This window comes from Botryllus schlosseri, chromosome 14, assembly GCF_051294905.1.
Source record: "Botryllus schlosseri isolate E-star chromosome 14, Bs_hap1, whole genome shotgun sequence".
NCBI lineage: Eukaryota > Metazoa > Chordata > Ascidiacea > Stolidobranchia > Styelidae > Botryllus > Botryllus schlosseri.
Window position 1 is genome coordinate 9,610,477 of NC_137249.1, and position 16,951 is coordinate 9,627,427.

Below are 16,951 nucleotides of genomic sequence, written 5' to 3' on the forward strand. Positions count from 1 at the left end.
AACCACTGAGCTAGAGCTAAGACATAGTGGATAGATTACAGTGAAAATGGGCATAAATGACGCTAAATAGGAAATTCGTGGTTCGAACGAAAGTGACTATCTTTTTTTATTTATTTTTTAGTCAACCAACGTATAGCGTGAAAGAAAAACTGTAATTTTGGAGTTGAGCCGGAAAGTTGACCTTGTTTTTTTGATCAGCGAACCATATGGAACCACATGTCATGGAAAATTTACCATTTTACCGGATTTTACTGCAGTATTCTAAGTCTGAAAATTTTGGAAAAGTGTCCCTCCTCTCCCGATTTCACAATATGGTAACCCTACACAACAGGGTTCTATACCAATACCGAGAAAACCATTACCGAGAACGGACATTACCGAGAATGCCATTACCGAGAATGGACATTACCGAGAACGGACATTACCGAGAATTGTCATTACCGAGAATGGACACCACCGAGAATGGACATTACCGAGAATGGCCAATGTCAAGAATATAGCTTACTGGGACTGAAGTTGTCGAGAAATTTATACCTGAGCATCGATACCGAATGTAGCAACGCCGTGATGCACTCACACGACCTGTGCATATGCATAACATGCCTGCAATGCATATATTGCATTCTCGGTAATGTCCATTCTCGGTGGTGTCCATTCTCGGTAATGTCCATTCTCTGTGGTGTCAATTCTCGGTAATGTCCATTCTCGGTGGTGTCCATTCTCGGTAATGGCATTCTCGGTAATGGTTTTCTCGGTATTGTCCGGACACCTACTACTGATCGAGCCTAATTACATGCAGCCATAATGATGGTCAAGATGAGCGTATCACTACAAATCATATGTATGAGTTGAAGCCGAATGTGTGTTTTCACCTCAGGGAACCCCTGAGCCCCCTAGTTTTATATGGAACACCAGTTAGGTACCACTGATTTTTAGTTGAGACATGATACCTTGATGACCCAATTAAGTAGGCCTACTGTGACTTAGATATTTATCACTGTTTCACGCCTTGACGAATATTGATATTGGGTACTTTAGTGTGCACCTACTGCACAATCGCAAATATACATTTATGTTTAACAATAGGGGATCATTATCGGCCGGCTACGTCGTCATTGTCCTTAATAGATTGCAAAAATACAACTAGTAAGCGGCCTATGTCTTAGCTGTAATGAGTCTACCACTCCATGCGTTACCGGCAGCTGGCTTGCCATGAGTGATATTGAAGCGCTGATCGAATGATGCTATATTCATAAGTGAAGAGAAGTTGTCACAGACGCAGCTGTCGCGTCGCGCTGAAACACCAACTTGCCAGCGTCCTAAGATAGCGCTTTGAAGAAGAGCAGACCTCACGCACTGAGCTTTGCATCACCTCAGAGCTCCAATTCAAATAAGGCTAATCTAACGCCACAGTCTGGAGAATCTGAGTAGCACGGACAGAGCAGGTCTTTTTTCAGGCGTGAAAACAGCGTAAATTACAAAATGAGGTATTCTATGTTAATCGAGATAGAGGAAAATGTGAAATCTTTAACGTGACCTGTTTCTAAAGTAAGAGTTCGCCAAATTTCTACAAAGAACTCAAGGACCTTACGGTGCCGGAAGGAGAATGCACAGTTTTGGAATGTAGACTGAAATCGAATCCACAAGCAGAAGTCACGTGGTATCGAGAGGGATATCCAATTGAGGATTCCACAGATTTTCGCATATTACATAAAGGTAAATATGTAGCAGAACCTTATGTATATCGAATTCACAATCCATACATAATATTAGAATATACATCAAATTCCGGTAAGGAACGTCAACAAAGAAATGTCGAAACTACATTGAATATTATCTTCGAATTTCCTTTTTATATGCGGTGGATATGACATGACATGTAGGGCGAGGCTCGCTACATTGCTATTAGCAGTTTGCTACATATATCTTACATCTTATCAGTATGAGTAGGATGGGGGCGTCTCACAGAAATCAAGTCATAACTATCATGAATTTTCAGGTGACGTAGCAAGTTTGATAGTCGGGACTGCATATGCGGAAGACAGCGGCATTTTCGAATGCGTGGCCACGAATTCCGAAGGATCAGCGAAAAGTTCATGTAATTTACTTGTGACAGGTCGGTCAAATCGTCCGTCAGCTTGCAATTATAGATTAGTTCAGCGATATAAACTGGCGGTTCCCAGGTGGCGATCCGTAGACTAATTGGCGTCTGCTTAGTGCTCATGGGCATTAAAGGTCAACATAAGTATCAATACTGTTTTGTTGCTGATTCCCTATTTAAACTATATATCGTCGGTTCTTATCCGAAGTATGGGGGATGGGGAAGGGCGATAATAAATTTCAAGGGGGAGCGATCATAGGAGTCTACAGCGTAATCACATGTTTCAGCTCGCGCACCATATGACATGCTCTGTTCGTAGCCAATGTCACATTTACAAGGATTTTCAATCATTGATTCGAATTACCGGTGAAAATATTTCTCATCGCTTGTGATATTATAAGGCGGCGGTTAGAACCAGTGCTTCCCAACCAATGGGTCGCGACCCATTGTTTGATCGCAACGCTGTTTTAGGACGTTCGCGAAGCATTGCTAAATGTTACAATTTTCATATAGCGCTGCTGGTGGATGTTACGGAATGCCAACAATCTTCTAATCGATATGATAACAAATTTTTTTGGTCTTTATAACTTTTCTAAAAACTTTTGGGATACTGACGCTCTTTCATGTGGCGGTTGGTCGAAAAACGGTTTACCTAAATTTACGGTATTTCTGAGTATTTCGGAGTAGGAAAATCAATCCGATCATGTCCAGACTTGATACAATAATATTTAATATGCAAGCACAACATTTGCATTAATTGTAAATTGCATGTGTAGTAGCATATACATTGTTTCTTTTCTCATTAATTTGTTTTTCATTCATTTGGTCATGATGGGTCGCATAATAAATATTAATAATGCATTAATAGTGGGCCGCGAACTTAATTAGGTTGGGAAGTCACTGGGTATAAGACCTTTACAATTGTGCTTAAGCTTCCTCAAGGTTTGCCGGGTTCACATTCCTCTGAGGTCGGTTTTTATTCTATTTTGAAACATCAACTAAAATGTTCAGAAAAGAGCCGCCGATAGCATCCGCTTCATTGGCATTTTTGAGCTAGTCATTGGTATTTAATTTTCGTCCCCGCGACCCCGAAGAATTGGCAAACGACCCCTAGTTTGGGAACCCCTGCCGTAAAGCAAAATGTTTCAAATAGATCTGGGGTAATTTGGGTCGTTATGCCGCAGATGCATGGGTTCAGATTCTCTCCATGCTGGCACTGAAGCAAACGTATGACACACTGCTCACACTGCAAGAATTATTCAATCAAAGTTAGCGGTTTGACAGTTATATATAGCATTGTAGGAGTGGAAAATCCTACTTTCGCCCGAATATATACTATAGTCGGCTTGGCCAGGATATTCTTGAACTGTAAGACATAGAACAGCAACAATACAGTGGTTGATGTAATGTATGATGCTGCACCTACCTACACGCATAGAAAGGAAATATATAGGGATGGTGTGAACGTGAGGTTCACGTTCGCGTTCTGTGTGTGAACCTCGGAAATTTAGAGGTTCGCGTTCACAACAGAACCTTGGTAGGTTCTGCACTGTGAACCTTTTGGTAAATTGTAATTTTCACTCCATTATAAGATCTTTGGCTCAAATTTATTGCATTTCAACGGCGGGCCACTCCATGCATGGTGCTGGCAGCATAAAAAATCAACACTAAACGAGCATGCACCATGCACCTCGACAACCTTAAAAGTTTTACTTGCTTTGTTGCAAAATTTTTCTCGGAATATCCAGCTTTCCGTTTGTGAATATTTAGTGACTCTCTGCTGTGAGCCTGACCCGCAATCGATATACGTAGTCAGCGAATGATGCTTAGTCAACCAATCAATGACATTGATATCGTCTTCTGATGTGAAAAATCGAACGGTCGTACTGGGTCAATCTTGACTTCATATCTTTACTGTATCATTAAAACCAAATCCGTGCGATTAAGGTGCGTGCTACTGCTGCATAACTTGTTGTTTGTGGTATCGGTAGCGAGTATAGAAACCCGTTGTACACTCTGCTCAATATCAATGTAGCAATACTCAGACTCCGAAAACATTGTCCGGTCTGGCTAAGACCGTTAAGGCGTAAGCTTATATTCCTTGGTAAGTCCTCGTCGAAATTGTTGACAAAGCGACGGAATGTACTGATTTTATGCAATTATTATATCCTTTGATTACCGCGGTTGATACATTTAGCGACGTTTAAAACGCCGATATGTACTTCAGCATTGTGGCATTATGTGGGCCGAATTTTCGCTAGGTATCGTGTACATTAATATAGGGCATATTAGGCTATCACGTCATTGAAAGAAAGGGTTGGAATTAGCAATATGACGTCAAGTGACGTCACGAGGTTCACGTTCGTGTTCACACAGAACCTTTCGAAAAGGTTCGCGTTCACTCGAACCTGAACCTTTCAGAGGTTCACACCATCCCTAGAAATATATGTAGGGTAGGCTATAACGATTGAATCCGGAACTAATGATATGATGGGTTAGCGTTATAGGCGGAGTGGCAAGATCTAAAATGGAAGTTCCGCAGGACTCAGTTCACCATCAACATAAATTTTGATAGGTTATGTCCCACTTCTCAATATGTAGTAGTTCCCTGCGACGCATTCCTTGGCCACACAAACTCACAATTTAGTCCTCGCAGGAAGATCGACAACGCTATTTCCGGACGCGCTTACGCGAATACGGAGCGTCGTCAATAATAATAAATTTGACCTTCGCGGTGCGGCATTGACGTCAGATTGCTGCTGTAATGATTAGATAAAATCCACATCGAAGTGGGATTAGAAAAAGCGTTGGTAAATACGATTTGACAAGTCTCGCATCATATGCGTATTCCATGTTAATAATAAATTTAAATCGTGATAAGCCAAAACTAGACAGTAGACCACAGACTGACCTGTTACTCTGTTAGCAAAGGAAATGGATTCGTTTAATTTACAATCTATTCGTATTCGCTCAGTGCAAGCCTATCGCTATACCCGTTTTAGGCCTTGCGGATGGCCTTCTTTGGAGTGTGTTGCTTACTACTCTCGAAAAAGTTCTATTCTGCATTTTACAAGACAGCAGTTACCGAAAATGAGAGCGCGGTGTTCGTCGCCAATCTTCTCGGCTAAGCTGCGGTTTTGCGAAGCGTAACCGCGGTAAAGACTGCATAGTCGCGACGTGAAATGCTTGAAATTATGCTAGCGTTCGGTCTGTAGTTGCATCTGCGACGGAAGGCAAGCTCCACGTTAATTTGCCGAGTTTTATATATCTAGTCATTCGTTAGCGTTTGGGCTCTGACGATGTGTGCAATTCTCGTTGGTGACGTCATAACAAGTGAACCAAAGATTCTAACTATTCAAATAGTTCCTTCCGTAGTTTGAATAAATTCAACTCTGAAATGGCAATGAGGTCGTGTGGTTGTCGAAAATATACGGTCCTTCGCCTTCGCTGCATTATAGACGAAGTTTGTTTCTGTGATTGGAAAATTATACGGTTGATCAACGGGAGGAATTTCTTTCCAGTTGTGTTACCAGATGATTGATCGACATTAGGTTTCGAACCGATGCTCTTGGTAAATAGCTTGACCAAAGATATAGTGCGAGGAAATTGGCGTTGGGAATTCATGCAGTGTGCGACTGTGCGTACATCATTGGTAACTGTTATCGTTGTTATAATCTGACAATTACCGTATGTTACATAGATTTTTCTTTCGTAGATAGTTTGGTGTAAAACAGGCAATTTTCTCCCAGGAGGTGGATATTATTCGGTGTCTACGAAGGAACCGAATGCTGGTAAATCAGTCGTCTATACGAAACCAGGAGCCACAGTACATCTTCCAACGTGAGTTGATATAGTTGCAGGTTTCTCAGACCTATTCTGCAGTACCACCTTCGTAATTTTGATGCAACCCCTACCCTCCGCTGTTTGTCCTGGAAATTCAAGTGTGATCGAATATATGTAATGAGATTTGGAAACATCCCCATTTTGAGATAACCAATAATGATCTATCTCTCCTGCCTCAAGACATGAATCGATTTAACTTGTAACAACGACGTGACTCCTCTAGTGATAATGCACGTTGAGTAGCCTACGTAAAGTATAGTGAGGTACAAATATATTTCGAATTCATGTATCCACAACAAAGTTGTCGAAATATCTCTATATATATTTGAAATGAATCCAAAGCATTCGCCGATATCCATACATCCTGTATTTGTCATATCCATCAAAATACTTCATCATGCTTGAGTATGAGTATACATTCCTTATTATGTCAGGAGTGACATTGCATGGCAGAGGTTGTACGTAATGTTGGCGAGTACATTTTGTCAATCGCTTTTCCAGATTGAAGATTAAAATCCAAATTTAAATCCATATCAATATTTAATGTTGAATGACGTCCAAATCCAAGCCCATTACCCGGTATTCGATTTTAAAAAGTCGCATGAAAATTGTAAATTACAAGAAATTCCTTGACCAACTCCAATTCATAGCATCAGAATATCGTAAATCCAAATCCGATCAAACCCGTCTTTTCAAATTCAAATCATGCACACCATTCTCATCTCACGGTGTTCTGCATTCATCCAGCAACGATTCCTTCACCGCGGGCATTGAACCAATTTTGAACGCAGCACGCATTGATCACGACCAAGAGATATCTGAGACAAGAATCGGAATCCGTCTTGCTACTGATAGCCATTCTGATTCTACTAAGAAATCCGCGGCACCATCAACATCCATGATCCGAACACCCACGTCGCCGATGTATGTCTTTGCTATATTTCAGGATTTATTAGGCTGTACAGTACACTACGACCGTAACCGCACCGAAAGGCTGGCGAATAGTCTTCTATCGTTCCGTCGCCTAGATTTCGATTCGATAGGAACAAATTCCGAAAATGTTGTTGAAAATTTTTGTTAAATAAACACTGCCAACAGCTGGCTGGGTTGCCAGACATCTTTTGAGAAAAGGGGCCGAACAGCGCCGAAAGAGGGCCAAATTGTTCAATAATGTTAATAACGTTTCAACAATACCCATAGACCTTTTATCAGTCTCCCGGAATTCCAGTTTTATATTGTTTATACTTTCGTAGGACACCATATCCACTACCTACAACTGCACTGGATCCAACTACAATAACTGCTATTATTTGAAGCCTCACTGAATATAAAATCGTAATATAAAACTTTTTGTGCTATAATATGAGAGTGAATAAATTTTATGAATAAAATGAGGGAATGGTTTTTTTACATTTGAAACTTATCCAACTTATGTACCTAATTTCTAGACTTTTCACCAAAAACTCTCCGGTTATGTTGAATTTTTTGTCTTTCAAATTTTTATCTATCATAAGTACTATAACGGTACTCTTCTTCAGACTTTTTCTGCTACTAAGCTTCCAGCAAGGTTCGATGGTTTTTCGTCCACCTGTTCACAAATCTCTATTTACAATTCCAACACAGTCTACAAAAAATATCCAAATCTTCATCTTCTACAGTGTTTCCACTCGAATCTTTGACAGTGGCATGACATTGTCAGCTCAATTTTCGATATACATTTATTTGAATAGCTAGTTTGATGGTATGTCTCTGTCTCAACTGCTTTCAAAAAGAGCCTATTATTGAAAATAAAGGGCCAAGGGGCCAAATTAATTTTGGGGGTCAACTGCCTCTAGAGAGGGCCAAATTTGTGGAATTAGGCCTCAAAAGGGCCAATCTGGCAACCCTGACAGATAAAGTCAATCTGATGCATATCAGACTTCGTCAATACCCGTTCAACGGTCCCTGTTCTCGCACTTTTGTTTCGTCACTACATGTATATCTTCAAAACGCATCATTTGAAGAGTTATCAGATCAATATCACGTTATGTCAGTGTGTACTTGTCATTCCATGCAACCGTTTAAACCTGAAACTGTTCATATTCGTCATAATTTTTCGTCTAGCATTCCATGTCGCCGGGACGTTCTTGAAATTAACATATAGTCATATTTGTGAGATTGCCATTTGCGATATCTCGGTAGCGAATATTATCCGTAAGAATTGGGTATATATTGTTCACTATTTACCTCAGGCAAGATGCGTTACATGACGCAAATCACAATTTCCAAAATGAGAAAAATATCGTAGTAGGAGAGCTCGCTGAAGAGCTCGCGAGAAAATTGTCGACGGACGATCTTCCCGCGGAGAGACACGGAGAGGTAAGAACATTTATGGACCTGGACTGTTGGTATAAAAATGGTAGATATCTTGCAACGGCACATGCATAAATGCATATACAAGTCTGAACTATGAGAGAGTTGGTACAATTTAATCTACGAGGATATAGTCACTGGTCGTCAGTGACGTCACAAAGTGACGCGGCCATATATCTAATGCGGGGTGGAGATGTGACATGGCAATTTGATTACTACAGGTCTATGCCTTTAAATTATCGCTTTCTTACAAAAATCTTACACTAAGATCGGGTGGCGTGCACGAAAGTTTCGACATGGTGCTCCAAATTGTCTGACAATAGTCTAGTAAACGCAAGGTCTTGAAATTTATAATAAATATTGGTTTCGTTGTGAAGGTCGGCGGTCCACGCGACTTCGTATTTTCTCCACATGCTGGCTCCGCGGCGGAGCCACCGCAGGTCAGAGCGATGGTGGTTGGACTGTCTCATTCTCATCTCATATCCTAAGATTGATGTATCACGTTGAATTCCAAATGAAAGTACATTGTCACACGGCACTTGAGCCTACGCTTAATGGATACAATCATAGGAATCCTCGTGCGTCGCGCATGACTCATAGGATTGATATACATTGCGAGGTTGTGGTATCATAAGAGATGTAGTCCAATTTCGAGATCCAACAGTGATCATACTTGCCGCATTCTCTACATACAATCGGAATGCGACTGTACTGTACACTGTACTGTACACTGTACTGTACAGTACATTCGTTGGCTGGGCTGGCTAAAATTGTGATTGGTGATTCGAATCCGAGTCGATATATTAGGCTTCGAGTCTAGTATTCCAGTTCCACGTATCCTGACGTCATAATAGTGGTAATGGCATGAAAGGATCATATATGTATCTTGTTAGTGGCGAAAAGAAATCGCCGTTCAATTAATATTCGTAAAATTATTTCGATGTCGATATACAACTAACGGAGATTACTAGGCTTCAACGGGGGAAATAAAGTTTCGAGACTCGTTGCTCGTTGCCAAAACATTTCTCTTGTGTGAAAGCGTATATTGACAAAAAGATTGAAAATCAATACTGAACTCAAATTTTAGTACTCTAATCGTTACTCCCAGTTCTAGTATTTCGATACTGAAGATGCGTTTGTGTATAGCTGATATTTGCATGTTTTCAGCTATTTTCATACTGTCATTGCAGTCACTCGCATGATGCCAAGATTCAGAATCCATGAAATCCTTACGGAAGCTCTATACTGCACACGGATACGCTCACAATTGCAACATTTCATTAAAAATACTTATATTCCTAGCAGGAATACAAGGTATCAAATTTTGAGCAACGGCTAATGAACGAGATCGAATACAGGCTCGAACGCACACCGCCGGTAAACGAAGACCCGAACGACGTTGTATTCGAAACCGTACCAGCACAAGAACAGGTTTGTAATTTCGATGGTTAAATTGGCAGCTCAACAGAGCTTGCTTGCAATTACTATATCGTGAACCGTGCAATTTAGAAGCCGCCGTTCCTGCGAAACGTGGTCGGTAGTTATAAAGTGATCGTCGGATCGCCGATGAAGTTCATGTGCAGAATCGGGGGATCCCCGGCGCCCAAGGTATGTGCTAAACACCAATATCCTTTAATTATAGGCCACAGGGTGTCTTCTAACGCCAATGAGTGATTCGTAATACATTTGTTCTGGAAACATCTGGAAGCTGTTCAGCACAGCAGGTGTCAACATGACGCGTCGCTAATAGGATCACAAAATAGTACTTGAAAACCATTTAAAATTACCCATTGAGGGCTGGATTTCTGATGCAGTCCGCGCAAAAATTGATTTTGATAGTCCTTCTGCATAACGTGTACGCATGTATGCTGACATGCAGACCTAAGGTCAGAAACCAAGTATACTCTATTCTGGCGCTATACAGTCAAAATCGATTCCTCCTTCAAGATTTTTTTCTATACGAACGCCCGCATTAAGTGAGTGACCCTTTGCGTAACTCTTTACCAGATATATTGGTTCAAAGACGGCAAACAAGTTTCCATTCGATCGCAACACTACCTTCGTTCGAAGCAAGATGACGGGATTTACTCTTTATCGATACCACGAACTTGCGCCGAAGACGACGGAAATTACACTGTGCTAGCGGTCAATCCCAAAGTAAGGACTATGAACTTATTACATTTATAAAAACCTGTGTTTACACCGACGGACGCATGAAACCGCAATATTGTCATGTTCGCGGTATGAGCCTAGGCTGCAGTTTTGCATCCGTGAACATTGCTGTAACGATATATTTTGATGCATATTATGTCATGAATATACATAGGGTTGCATTTAAAACAAAAATCAATTTAAAACAAACATGTTTAAAACAAGGCCCTTATTTAAAACATGCTTTTTCTTGTTGTTTTTTTAAGCCATGACGTCACCAATATTCAATTGTGACGTCATAGTGGATTGACATTGACTATTGATAATATAGCTCCTTTGACGAGATATATGTACCATTAATGTTGCAACGACAATTTTGCGGGTTCCAACCACCCGATATCGATATGCGTTGGCTGTATCGGGTGGTCATTGTCAGTAGGCTCATACAACATATTTTTTGGATAGTATTTACCAGAGGTGGTCAGTAACGAAGTACTTCTACTTTTTCCAAGTACCCAAGTAGTTTTCCTCTACTTCTGGTACTTACTCGAGTAGATCTTATTTTCGCCGCTTCTACTTTTACTGCGTAATATTTTGTGATCTACATACTTACTTTTCGCTATTTTCATTTTGTCAAGTAGAAGTAGTTCAATCTTCCAATCAGGAAGATAGCCTGAGGAATTTCGCGGCTGTTTTTACGGAGTATCAACATTTAATTTTCATTAAAGTTTAGTAAAGCCCAGAATTTTCGTCGCGCTTCGTGCGCAGTGGATACGGAGTAACCAGTATGACTTCACGAAAGTATCGGTGAATATAATTTAGGTAGAGGGTTGGCGTGGTTCCGTTCACACCACATTGTCGCCCTTCACCTATGTGAAATAATTCATCACAGTATATATGGCTCATCATAACGTTTGAAACTGATGTTTCGCAATCTAGCATTTACTTGTCATATCGTAATCTAGCATGTCCATGGCGTGTCCTAATCTGGAAAAGTACTCTCTGACTTTTTTTAGTTTTAGAACTGTTTTAGCATACCACCTTTGAAACGTTCTGGACTAAATACATGTTCTGCTTTTAGAAGTAGTATGTATATTTCACTTTTAATTCATCAATCAATATGAATCAAGCTTGTCACCTATCGCATAGCTCAATTTGCACCTTTTTACAATCCATGTGAACGAATTAGGATCGTTTTCACAACTACTTACTTACTTGAGTACTTTTAAAGTCAGTCAATTCTACTTCTACTTCAAGTAGTTTTAGGTGGCTTCTGGAAGAAGTACTTCTACTCGTACTTGAGTAGATTTTTCGGTGCTACTTCTACTTCTACTTGAGTAGCTTTCTTGACTACTTTGACCACTTCTGGTATTTACACAATTAGAGCATAATTTTACAACTTAAAAAAACACAATTTTTTTTAAAAGGCATTTATTTAAAGCACTGTTTTAAACAAAGTGTAGGCTGCATGAACCGAAATATCTCTCTGAATAAGATAAGATACATCCTGAATGCAAAAATAGAGCGCTATCCTCGTTGAGTTGCAATACTATTATCTATCAACTCTGTTTAGGTCACCGACGCATTTATGCGGACCGACTTTATCCGCATGGTTCGCATGTAACGGAAATATGTGGAAGCTCAAAGTATTAAGACCGCCAATTGTATATTTTACATAGGGTCCCCTTTTCCAGTGATATAGGTTAGCACAGACCATAACTTTCATAATATATTGGGCTGAACTATGCGTGTTCGATAATCCTGTGGCTGTCACTTGTCAGTGTTTATGCCTGGAATGATATTGTATCTCGTGATTTGCCAGGGCCGAGTAAGCTGTTCTGGAAAACTGGCAGTCGTAACGACTCTGAAAGCAGGCCGTACGGAACCTATACCACAGAAATCTTACACCAGGTTGGTGAATTTTCTCCTTATATGCTGTTCCCAGTGGTGGCCCTACGAACGGGGGGGGGGGGGGCGAGACTTACCGGGGGGCCCCCTATAAGCATCTAACTGTAACCCCCAGACCCCCCTTTCGCAACTATTATTATTATCAATCTTTCACTACGTTAAGGTTTGGCCAGATGCTAGATTCGGCCATATCTATTATTGCATGTGTGAAAGGATAAACTACATCAAAACTAAATGATTCTACCGCATGCAGAGGCCTGATGATTATCGGGATACGGAACTTTTCAAACAGATGCAGAGATTTGATGATGATTCACACATCTGTACGGAATCATATTCTTGCTTGGACACGGATTTCGATATTTATTCGCAATTATCCTTGAAAAAAGCGCATAGACCAAAGAGGGGGGCCCTTCGACCAGGGGGGCCCCGGGCGACCGCCCACTTCGCCCACCCCAAAAGCCACCACTGGCTGTTCCATCATCAAATCGTCAATCGGTGTTCCATGCAGAGTGCCGGAGAAGGGAACGTTAGCGGATGACGAGGAGAGTCCTCTTGAGAAATATTTCAAGCCTGTGTTCGTTCAGAAATCCGGCAACATCGACGTAGAAGCTGGAAAACTAGCTCGCTTGGATGTGAAGGTTGGTTCGAGGGCAATAGGCCGCGGGAGCTAATCACAATAGATTGATCAAGGCTCAATTGACGACGCATAATTGGCGGTTGATTAATCATGGAAGTATAGAAATGGGATGGCGAAAGACATCTTCGCACCTAAAACGTTTTGATTACCGACATTGTTACGCCATCTTATCTCGCTCAGTCACGATATATCCGTCATTTTATTGATGAAGCTTTTTATATCCAATATTTTATAATGGCTACACGTTTAAGTGTATAACAACGATAGCATGATTTAGTACGGTTTGGATCTGTACGGCATATGAGATCTATGCAAATTAACAAAATAACTTCGATTTGTTAGAGTTGCAAACTCATAATGCCTCAAATTCGATGTATTCAAAGTCCAAAACAGACCAATCTAACACCGAAAGTAAGAGAAATAGCCTATCATGCATCTCTTTCGTCTGAGTTGAATAAAATATCGGATATTAATTCGTCGACCGGTAGTTGCAAAATACAGCTAAAATATTTCACCATGCAATAAAATCATTCAGCAACAATAGAAAATAATGATACTTTTTCCATTTTGAAATATTTTTTGCTGTATTTTGCAACTGGCTGTCGTGTAATATTTTTTTCTCTTAGCACCAATCCATGGTAAGTATCATTACGGAAACCCAATAAACCTCTCAGTCACAATGAATTAAGAAGCTTTGACAAAGTGCATTTGTCATCGCGTGTCGACCCTGCTATCAATTTCTATCAGCATGCGTAAACACATTGCTTATAAACCAATGATAAAATAAACCACGCCCATCTACTAGGTAACCGGCCTTCCGGCGCCAGATCTAGAATGGCTCGTGAACGGAAATCCCGTCCGACAAGATCAACATCACAGAATCATTGTTCGCGAAAACAACGTACACAGCTTGCTTATCCAGCCCGTGGACGGGATGGATGAAGGGCTGTATTCCGTCGTGGCTTCGAACAAAGCCGGGCAAGCGACTGTCCATATCGAACTGCGGGTGAAAGGTAGGCATAACCAAGTTATCATATATAGGCTAGGGCTCTTCAAAAATGACTTTTTTTCTCAAATCGTACTGGCTACTTGAAAAAATTGTTAGGTTACCTAATTTAAGCCTACACACAAAATTTGGTTCAATTCCAGCCAGTGACCGCTTTGCTACAGGAGAAGAAAGTTTCTATTTATTATATAAAAATAAATAATAAAAAAATTGAAAATTTTCTGTTCACCCCATGAAAGTGTTAGGCTGTCTATAGAAACAATGTTCACCAAATTTGGTTCAATTCCAACCAGTGGAAGCGGAGTTATTACCGTCGAAAAATTTGGATTTGAATAAAATAGTATTTACGGTGACCGATTCTTTGTTTATTTATTATAGTTGTGCTCACCGTAAATACTATTTTATTCAAATCCAAGTCCGAGTCCAAGTCATAGAGTTTACTGTTTGGAATTCATCCTCGCCATCTCATCCGCGTAGGCGGTGTCTAATAATAAGCCTAGAAGTGGGTCGTGCTATAAGTCGGCAGCTACGGAATAAAAATGAAGAATGTCGACCTGGTGTAAATGACCATACTAGTCGACAAACACCATGAGTACCACAAACAAACAAACTGTTCAGTATCGAGTTCAAGTCAGGTTCAACTCACTTTTGTGAATCGCTTGAATGGAATCGAAGACCTCGGATTAATATATCATTGTTTTCACACTCTAAAAATGTATTTTCAAACAGATCGAAGACGGTTTCTGGTCCTATTTTGCAATTGTCGGTCCTGACATACGAGACTTGAATAATTCATACATAATTTGTCGAGTCATACGACTTGGTCCGAGTCATGCGCAAAATAGTAATAGTAGAAGTACTTTGTAACTGACCACCCTACAAATCCGCCTAGCTAGAGTATAGTTAAAGCACAAAGAGTTAATTTCGCGTTATCTTACCATTGGGTCAGGCATTGATGAATTGATGATTGTAAGTAATGTCGTAACTTTATCTTCATTTACAAGTAAAAGTAACGGTATTCAAGGCATAACAAAGCTACTTGAAGCAGAAGTAGAAACCGAAATTACTCAACCGAGTAGATTGTATCGCGGTTTTACTCAATGTCCGGTGACACCTTCCAAGATTGCAAGAATACTTATCGCGACACAACCATTAAAAGTGATGCAAATCTGCCCCAAAACTATTTTCCACTCGAAGAATTAAATTAAATATGTTAGTTTGGCTTCAAAGTCTGATAGAGTCGAAGTAGAAGCAGTCCAAAGAATAGCCAATTGAGTGCTTTGTGCAATAAGTAAAAACGAATTGAGCGTTCCAAAACAATAAACTGACCGGCTTCGAGATAATAGTACTGACTAATAGGTTACCTGCAGAATTATTATTGTTACATATACCATATGCTTATATTGGAATCCGATTGAATTTGCAGCGAAGGAAGAAATGACAGTTCCCATATTCGTTCAACGTCTGACGCACCAAGTAGCGCCCGAAGGCGGAATGATAAAACTGGAGGCTTGCGTTATCGGGAAGCCTAAGCCTAAAATTTGCTGGAAAAAAGGCTCCGACGAAGTCGTGAATTCACCGAGAACGCAGTAAGGCACTTTTATATCGTTCTTTACATTGATTATAAGTGGAGGCATAACTGTAACCGATTTTTATCTACAAAACACTTCCTATTCCTGCAAACGCATTGGCTTGTGGCATTTCAGCGTGTTATGGAAATGACAGGCACGCAAATCACTGCGACCCAAAATGAGAAATTTAAATGCTGACTGTAGGATTAGTTTCGCTGACTGCATATTTGTTGTGTGCCCATTATTACTTTCATGTCAGAAATACGTATCGAATTTAGAATCATCCAGGATGACAGCGGAAACGTATGCCTTTTGATCGCCGAAGCAACAAGGTATGATTCCGAATGGTACACGTGCAGCGCGACTAACAAAGCTGGCATCGCAAGCTGCAACTGCAAACTGGATGTGTATTGTAAGTTGACATCTCTAACAGCATACATACTGGAGGAGGGAGTAGGGGGCATTGACTGAGGCAGTAATAGACATTGGAGTGGGAAAATGATTGAAATCATTCATGTGATTGTGCAGCTTTCTAATTTACATTAAGATCAGTCGGACTCGGAGCAATAATTTTGACACGCCATTAAAGTAAAATTACAAATTTTTATGATGTCCTCAATTGCATTATGCTCGATTATCTGACTACGGCTATATATTCTACACGATTTCTTGTGTCGCATCGTTTTCGGATACTATGTTCCTTACAATCGAACTATGGGATTGCAATTGCATTTAGTAGTTCAGTATTGTTTGTACATACAATGACTGAAAGAACATAACATTTATTCTTCTTTCTTCACAGGTCCCACAATGGCTGCCCCAAATCAACGCAGACGGATCCGCACTCCTCATCGCTACGCTAATCTCGCAAAGACCGCTGGGATAGACATGAGAGAAGCCATAAGTCCTGACGTGACGGCTCTCTCCCCATCGCATCTACCTGAATCGGAGGATTTATAGATTACTGATGCTTCATTGTTAATAGCCAAGTTCTCGCGTTTGTTTTAAGACCAGCGATACGCGATTAAGTCGTGCGAATTGTCTATCTTTCCTCACTGTTGATTCGCCTAGCATTTCGACCGAGCGATTGCTGAATATCCTTGAGGTCGACTAAGTGTTGCCGATTGCCAACTTATCAATCTCGATTGATGTAAATGTTTCACACGCTGCATGTTTTTCTTCATCGAATCCTTCTACATTTGTGATTAGAATACATATTTATATCAACAAATTTCATTGTACATATTCAATGAATCAGGCGAAGTTCTTTCAGATAAAGACGCTTTGCGATCTTACTAATGAAATTGAATTAGGATACAGTTTTAAAGAGGTCACTAGTTTTGCAAATCATTTCAGCAATAATAAATCATTTTGCCACA

General features: G+C 40.4%; 1 protein-coding gene across 7 annotated transcripts; it reads left to right on the top strand.

The window, feature by feature from the left end:
- The first annotated feature begins 1,255 nt into the window (after positions 1-1,255).
- On the top strand, positions 1,256-16,951 carry LOC145455416 (palladin-like). 7 transcript variants are annotated; one of them, XM_080333382.1, is made up of 16 exons: positions 1,256-1,487; positions 1,550-1,716; positions 2,000-2,116; positions 5,851-5,941; positions 6,692-6,868; positions 8,176-8,302; positions 8,674-8,751; positions 9,602-9,727; positions 9,806-9,904; positions 10,304-10,453; positions 12,270-12,358; positions 12,867-12,996; positions 13,801-14,008; positions 15,428-15,590; positions 15,851-15,984; positions 16,375-16,951. In XM_080333382.1, exons 1-16 carry the CDS (start codon positions 1,483-1,485, stop codon positions 16,530-16,532), a joined length of 2,019 nt encoding a protein of 672 aa, XP_080189508.1. In that variant the 5' UTR covers positions 1,256-1,482; the 3' UTR covers positions 16,533-16,951. The 7 variants fall into 7 exon arrangements, with proteins under 7 accessions (XP_080189508.1, XP_080189509.1, XP_080189510.1 ...); XM_080333383.1 differs by having other exon boundaries at positions 1,257-1,487; positions 8,674-8,736; XM_080333384.1 differs by lacking the exon at positions 8,674-8,751 and having other exon boundaries at positions 1,257-1,487; positions 9,599-9,727.